This window comes from Babylonia areolata, chromosome 25 (genome assembly GCF_041734735.1).
Source record: "Babylonia areolata isolate BAREFJ2019XMU chromosome 25, ASM4173473v1, whole genome shotgun sequence".
Classification (NCBI taxonomy): domain Eukaryota; kingdom Metazoa; phylum Mollusca; class Gastropoda; order Neogastropoda; family Buccinidae; genus Babylonia; species Babylonia areolata.
In genome coordinates, this window is record NC_134900.1 from 19,576,126 (window position 1) to 19,584,119 (window position 7,994).

Below are 7,994 nucleotides of genomic sequence, written 5' to 3' on the forward strand. Positions count from 1 at the left end.
AACTATGTCGTCAAAAAGGTCTTTAAAAATCAAGACATATACAGAATTTCAAAAGAAAATCTTTTCTTTTTTTCTTTCTTCTTCTTCTTCTATTTTTTAAAGATTCCTCCGATTGAGATGTGGCGTAAACCAATGACAGAAAGATCACGTAATCGGCTGGGAACCTTTGCCTTGAAACGATCCCGTCAACAGGGTCCAAAACGATAATTTCCCCTTCCCTCGATTTCACAGACATGAAAAAGTGTGTGTGCTGTGGATAAACTGATGCTTCAAACTGGTATTTGGTGTGTCAAGTCTCTCTTCAAAGTCGAAGCCAGATGAGGCTGTGTTGAATTTTAAATGGATCTACCAGTTCGAAGATTTGACAATAAACACGATCAAAGTAAATATTGAAGATCTCAAATAACTGGTACATTTATAAAATGAAAAAAAAACTTGTAAACTTGCAAAAATACTCACCGAAATAGTTCAAAATCCTTTTGTCACAACAGGCGATTACCACTACGAAATATTAGCATTTCGGTGACCAAGAAAAACCGGCAATGGAGACGCGCATGCGCAAGCGGTTCTCGCTAAAAATAACCGGGGTGTCCCGACGAAAGTCCGACGAAGGTTTGCACTACTTCCCTATTGTGCGTGATTTATCATTACTCTTCCTTCTTTTTCTCTTCTCAAATGCATTCCCCTCTGCCACTTTGTACCCACATCTAAGCCGCAGTTGCGGAGTGTTGTTTTACACTTTTCGTCTTCAGCATTTACTTTTTGCCCAATGCCCCCGACCCTCCTCATTTAGTACTTGAAGAGTATTTTCCACTTTTCGGCCTGTATCTTCCTTTTACCCCCCCCCCCCCCCCCCCCCCCCCCCCAACACCCTCATTAGTACTTCAGAGTATTTTCCACTTTTCGGTCTGTATCTTCCTTTTACCCCCCCCCCCCCCCCCCCCCCCGTTAAATTGTCCTGTTGTTTTAACTAATCTCTTCAGTATCACTCTTTCCGAAATCATTTTATACAGAGACCTGCAGGGATCTTCCATGATTTATTTCATTACGTTTGGATGAACATTTGACCCTTCGGGGAGTCACATTGGTCAAGTTGCTTCCCCTACCCCCAAAATGTGGTTTTGCCAGGAATCATCTTTGAGTCGCAAAATCGTGTGTTTTTTGTGACTAACATTAAAATATGCCATGTTCCCCTGCTTTAGAATACAAAAGATACTGATCTGAAGAATTTTTGTTCAAAATACATTGTGTATATCGTACAAATAATCAATATTAGGTAGGAAAATTAAGTTTACCCACCGAGCACCTGCCCCGCCCCCCTCCCCCCCCCTCCCCCCTTATAACTCAGGAATAAAGCAGACTGGTTTGAGACGTATTTAGAGTGTTCTGTGACAATTTTACAATTGTTTTCCACACGACGCTACATGATTTAGCATCTTGAAGCTAATTGTGAGGCCATCGTGGGGCCAACCTGGTGTTTATAAATGTAACAAGATTTTGTCTAACTTTACTATCCTCAAACAGCAAATATTTCTGGAATGTGGTTTTATGGGGCGATAGTTTTATAGCGTGCTCTTGTTTGCTGTTCATTATTAAGTAGTGGATAGTTTTGGGTATTATGGTTTCATATTTACTTTTGTTTTGTGTATCTGTTAAAATGAACCTGGTGATGGTAAAAAGATAGAAGAAATTGCGTCAAGAAAGAGTACACATGAAACAATCTCCCATCAAGGGTTGAAGAAGTCCCAGACTGCATTATACCTGTTGAAGAATAGACTGGTGAACCTATGTTTGTATTTCTAATAAAACGGCTGCAGTTTCAGTTGGAGAAGCTTCAGTCAAGACATAGTTAGACGGTGACTATTGGAACCTGCAGACTTCCTATATCGCATGGACATGTCAGAAAAGTTTTGAGGACCTAAGCCCATAGCATGGAGATTGCTATGAGACGCTTCAGAATCAAAAAATAACTTTGATAATGAAGCAGAAAACATTTTGCAAGCCAGAGTGCATTTTTTCCAACAGAGAAGCACAAACGAAATCTAGTAAGAGAAATATGCAAATAGGGCATCAGACGAACATGCAATATTTGAAAATGAAGGCTCGAAAATGGTTCTTTAAGCACAGAACAGGAAAAGCATGAAAAGCTCTTACAGAAAATAAGGCCCTTTGACCTTTTAGCATGGTACCCAAATTATCACCACAGCTGCTGCAGGTAATACCTGAGAGATCCAGTCTGTTAGAGAAGTACTGACAAAGAATCTAAACCAGACCAGGAGGATTGGCAGTTGGCCAATACAAGCCTTAATTGTGAAAGAATGAATGAAGGCATTTCAATTCTGGATATTTATTGGAACAGAAAAGACACTAGTAAAAATAATAAAACACATAGCATGTGGTGGTTTCCTCTACATAAATATGATTTATGGGGGTTTGAAGTTGAGCTTGTCTTAATTTCATTGACCGAGGCGCTAGAGGGTACCCTTTGTGCCACGGGCAGTAACTCTGTGTGCGTCCCATTTTTTTCTTGGGAACATGTAAAAAAGGAGTTCAATAGACTTCGAAGAACATTTTAAGACAAGTCTGCATCATTCCTGACAGGGGTGCACGGTAACCCCCTAGGCCTTGCGGACTACTTAGATCATTGCGTTGGCGTCTCTCTTGCTGTAACATCTCTTGTCAGGTGACGATGAGCGCTATAATACTCACTGAAATCACGAGGAGAGAAGGCCTAAGTTTTGAAGAATGGAGAAGCAAGTACTGTATTGACTATGTATTTCAGGGTTGGTGGTGGTGGTGGTGGTCCACAATATATTTGACCAAAACGCTGGGTTTCAGTTTCAGTTTCAAGAAGTTGTCAAATATGCAGACTGATCCACATATGCCACACCAGGTTTTTTGTTGTTGGTTTCGTTTATTTGGTGTGTGTGTGTGTGTGTGTGTTCGGGGAAGGGGGAGGGGGGCAGTGTGGAGGTAGGTGTGTGTGTGTGTGTGTGTGTGTGTGTGTGTGTGTGTGTTGGAATCCTCTCTTACGGCGGCTCATGTCCAAAGCGTCCTTAGACGAGTCATATCATTATTGCAGAATCTGTGTTTAAATAAAGCCAATACAGAAATGTACAGATCGCACAACAAGGTGACACGCGTTAACAGCACAAACATAAGCTGAAGAAAACAACAACAACACAGGCACAGCAGAACATACACAAACACACAGCTCTCGGAAGGCTCCCATGGCCTGACAAGTGTGGTGGCTACATGCGTCAGGTCATCCTCCCACTCAACTTTCCCTTGTCCGCCCTTTTTAGGAGGTTGTCAAGGCGTTAACTTGGGCCGTGTGATCTAGCAGATGTGCTACAGCGTTTGATAAAGGTTTAACACTCCACACGCTGTTACGGTGTGACCATCACAGCACCAGGGTAGGCAACTCTTGTTCGAATATTCTGGGATCGACTTTCTTAATAGTGGAGAGTGTCTTGTACAAGATACATCCCCACTTTCTCGGCCAAGAGGGTTTTAGGACAGTTGGCGTTGGGATGGTTCCCAAAGGCCAATTAGCCCCCAAGGCTGTAGCACTAATAGCCAGCACAGTTTGGCCTCCTAATTTGAGAGACTTACTCCTTCACAACATTCTAAGCTGTACACGAATTCCCATTGCAATGTTAAAAACGTTGATCATACAGCTCTAACTTTGTCGTTGGCCCAAAGAGTATATGGGGTTTTTTTAACACTGAAACTTGTCATTGTCAATGTGTCAATGATTGTGATTGGTGTCAGCTATGATGGAGAGCCGCTGGACAAGTCACTTCAAGAAGACCGCCGTGAAAGCTGGATGCAAGGCACCACGAGCGGCCCATGCATCACAGTCATCCCTGGTCACTGTCACTGTCATTGGTCGTGAAACCTGGTTTGGTCGTGGGGGTGCTGCACTGCTGGACCCATCATCAACATTTTCCTGGGGGTCGTGAGATAGGGCCTGAGTTTCAGCAAAGCTCCTCTTTTTCCACTCAGCGATGTTATCTGTCCACTTATATGCTGTCTGCCTCGTCTCCTTTCCCCTGCGCTGTCCGCTGAAGGAAGGTTTTGGAGAGCCCGTCTGATCCTGTCACCCGACCATACCGTCTTATTTTCCCTTTCTTCATTGTGATCAGCAGATCATCATGCCGACCAACAAGCTGTCTGATGGTTTCCCCAGTTCACTTGTTATGTGCTCCTTGTAGGAGATGCCAAAGGGACGAGTCTCATTCGTGGGGTATAAGGTTATTTTTCAATTCTTTTGCTGCTTCAGCTCTGGCAAAGTGAACTTCCAACTGCCATTGCTCTTCTTTCCGCTGCAGCAGCTATACTACTCAACTGCTGCAGCTGCTGCTTTGTCACAAATTCATTGAAACATAGTACTTAGTAGTAGTAGTAGTTTTAGTGGTAGCAGTAGCAGTGGTGGTGGTGGTAGTAGTAGTAATAGGTGCAGAATTCATGATAATCTTGTGATCAATCAAAAGTAATAGCAACAATTCTTGAGTAGTATCATTGTATTGCACGCGTAATAGGTGTGTGTGTGTGTGTGTGTGTGTGTGTGTGTGTGTGTGTGTGTGTGTGTGGCTGTTGTGCTTGTGCATAGTAATTGTAATAACAATTGTTACTGTTGACAATGGTGCGGTGTGTGAGTGAGTGACATGACAACTTGACTAAATGTGACTTCATTTAATTTGCTAATGATCGACATAATAAGGAATATATTTATCTGAGACAAATGTACTCAAACACACACACGTGTGTGTGTGTGTGTGTGTGTGTGTGTGTGTGTGTGTGTGTGTGTATGTATGGGTGTGCGTGTGTGAGTGTACATATGTAATATATATATATATATATATATATATATATATATATATACATGTATATATGTGTGTGTGTGTCTGTCTGTCTGTGTGCATCGTGCGTGCATATGTTTGTGTGCAACGTTATTACTCAGCCAACGATGCCCTCAACACAGTGACACTGAAGTGCACCGTGAAAGGCAAACACAACCAGTTATTTCATCCTCGCTCTCTGACCCACACTCAACCTCTCACTCGTCCATCCACCACCCAACACTCCCTTCACGCACTCCAGTCAGCAATCATTCAGTCAATCAACTACACCAGACATGTGCTCAGGTTCACGTTTTATTTATAAAACGACAACACTGTTGAGTATTCACAATATCCTTGCAAATCATATGACCGGAGCCAACCAGTCTCTCCGCAAGAAGCGAAACATTATATCACAGAGAAATCTGAAGGACGGACATCTTCGGCACCAAGGAAGATAGCCAAGAACAGAACAAGAACTTTTCACAGCAAGAAACGAAAACAGAGCGAGTTGATTCGCGTACATATGTGCTGCAAAAATTACCGGAGAGAGAGGGAGAGAGAGAGAGAGGGACAGATCCACGTCGTCATACTGTTCATAGATGACAGTTTTCAGACGGCAAAGGCGGATTTCCATGCGGACCAGCAAACAACCACAGACCGAGTGAAACAGCAGTGTATCCCGCTCGCCCCGCTACATGCTTGCTGGTCATCACTTCTTGAAGGCGCTGAACAGGATCCCGCAGGCTTCGCAGCAAGGATCCATGCAGCAGTGCACGCACATTCCGTACAGCTTCTGGATGCATCCGCAGTTGAGCTCCATCACCTTGAAGCAAGGAGTGACGTACCAGATGTGGACGAAGGCGATATCAGCGAACTCACAACCCCACTCCATGGCGATGCAGATGCCGCAGAAGAGAGTGCTGATCATGTAGCAGATGTCCTTGCAGCAGTTGAAGCACTTGTAGGAGTTGGTCCACACGCAGTCCATGGACCGCACTCCTTCAGGCTCCGCCAACACATCTTCGAAAGCAACCTGCAAGTGTAGAATGCAGTGGTTCAAATCCCGTGCTGCTTATGATCGTTCTTTCTTTCCTTTGTCAGTTTGTTCCAACATTTTCATTCTGACAAATGTTTACAGATACAAAATTATTATACTTTGTACATTAGGAAGTGAAACCACAATGATGCTCTAAGTATGGACAATTCCACCTCAGCATAAAGTAGGCAGAACGATACATATTCAAGAACATAATGACCATATGGTTATATTGCATAGCTTATTCATTTCACTAGGCATGGATATGGTGCCCATTTCTGTACAAAATTGTTACATTCCATATTTATGTTAAAAACATACTTGTTAACTTCACATGCCTTCATGAGATCTTTTATGAACATTTGTAATGTTGGCTTTACTGTATTGATTCTACATTTGTCTACAAAGAATTTGGTTATCAATAAATTGGCTATCAATAAAATATGTCAGAATCATCCATCTCTTTTTCTTTTATCCTATAAAAAACCCACCAATGTATGTTTGCATTATATCATATTGCATTGTATAACTCTGTTTTGTCACAACAGATTTCTCTGCGTGAAATTGGGGTTGCTCTTCCCAGGAAGAGTGCGTCGCTACACTAAGAGCGCCACGCTTTTCTTTCTTTTTTTTTTTCTTTTTTTTGTGTGTGATTTTTTTTCGAGAGCACGTCTGTCATAAAGCAAAAACATTTCTTTTACATATCTCGAACATCTTGAGCATTACTATTACCTTGTTGTTTATTTGGGTTTTTTTTTTTTTTTAGTAAACTCAGTTAAATCCGTGCTGCACAGTACACCTTGGTTTCACACACACACACACACACACACACACACACACACCTTCCCCGCCTTTTCACCACCCTCGGCTTTCTCTCCAAATGAATAAAATGAATGATAAACCTAACAGCGACACCACCATTCAAATTTGAAGGGAGAAGGATGACAATTTCTGGAAAAGGTAATCCCTGTTGGAACCCCAGTTTGAGGATTCAGACATCTCTCTTCATGCACATGGAAACCTCTGAATAAACCATGGGGACCTCACTGCCTACACATGGAATACTGCCGGGTTTCTTGTTTTTTTTTGTTTTTGTTTTTTTTGCAGGTACTGCTTGTGTCTGCTGCCACACGTCCACTACCGAACACATATTTCTATCACGAACGACTGGAATCCAAAGAAATCATTTACTCATGCCTATTTATTTTTGACGGAATGTCACAAGAGTTGAACAGCTGTTTTTGTCATCCAGTTTTCTCGGGGAAACATCGTTAAGAATAAACTCTGCATTGTTTTCATTTCTGTCTCTCCAGTCTCAAATCATTGCGAGCCCCTACCCCACCCCCTCCCTCCTTCTTTCTGTTTGAAAGTTACCGGTACTGTTTGGAGGGAATACATTGTAAATCAATTCATCGATCTTTTTCTTCAATTGAAGGAGACTTGAAAAAGCAGACACTCGTCCTTCTGGTTGCATGCATCTTGCCTGCTTCAGGAACACTAAAAATCAAAAAGGAGTCTGGAAAGAAAACAGAAACAGATCGAGACATACTTTTATGTTACTTCCATTTTCATCGGATTTTTTAACACCACTACCCCCACCCCAACACACAACCCATTTTGTTTTGCTTCCTTCGCTACGCCCAAGACACAAAGACCTCTTCACAAAAAATGTTCTTCTACCTCAGATTCTTCTTTGATTCATATAATTATCTTAGATACGTAAGAATGACTTTCCAGCATTATGACCAAGAAGATTCATGACTTCTTTCTCGTGAAAAGAGGGTGCAAGAAATATAGAAGAGGAAAAAATCAGGGAGAGAAAAATGATAGGTTTTAGCCATTACCTTCAAATGGTCGTTGATATTGTTAGGGTCACGGTTAACCAGGTCAAGATCTGCCATCTTTGCTGCAGGTTGTATTCACTGGTCTAGATGGGTTTGCTCTGGACAGGTGAGTCGACTCAAGGCGATGGTCAGTCTGCAAATGAGTGGCCAAAACTCGGTATGTCGCCAATTATACCGGGCTACTTTGCAACCAAGGTGTGTATCCAAGGTCGTCATGGCTTCAGAAAACAGGACTCAGCAGCCAATCAGTTCGTTCGTCACTTTAAC

The 7,994-nt window shown here is 42.3% G+C and overlaps 1 protein-coding gene across 1 annotated transcript; it reads right to left on the reverse strand.

Annotated features, from left to right (window-relative positions):
* Positions 1 to 5,556: 5,556 nt before the first annotated feature.
* On the reverse strand, positions 5,557 to 7,784 carry LOC143299810 (caveolin-1-like). Its single transcript, XM_076613264.1, has 2 exons — positions 7,728 to 7,784; positions 5,557 to 5,880 (listed from the first exon to the last, which is right to left on the reverse strand). The coding sequence occupies exons 1-2, from the start codon at positions 7,782 to 7,784 to the stop codon at positions 5,557 to 5,559; spliced, it is 381 nt and encodes a 126-aa protein (XP_076469379.1).
* Between the last annotated feature and the right edge of the window lie 210 nt (positions 7,785 to 7,994).

Bases quoted from the DNA above. Each gene is read 5' to 3' on its own strand.
- LOC143299810 (XM_076613264.1), bottom strand. From the start codon at position 7,784: ATGGCAGATCTTGACCTGGTTAACCGTGACCCTAACAATATCAACGAC. The intron at 5,881-7,727 runs GTAATGGCTAAA...CTACACTTGCAG, and splicing joins ATATCAACGACCATTTGAAG to GTTGCTTTCGAAGATGTGTT.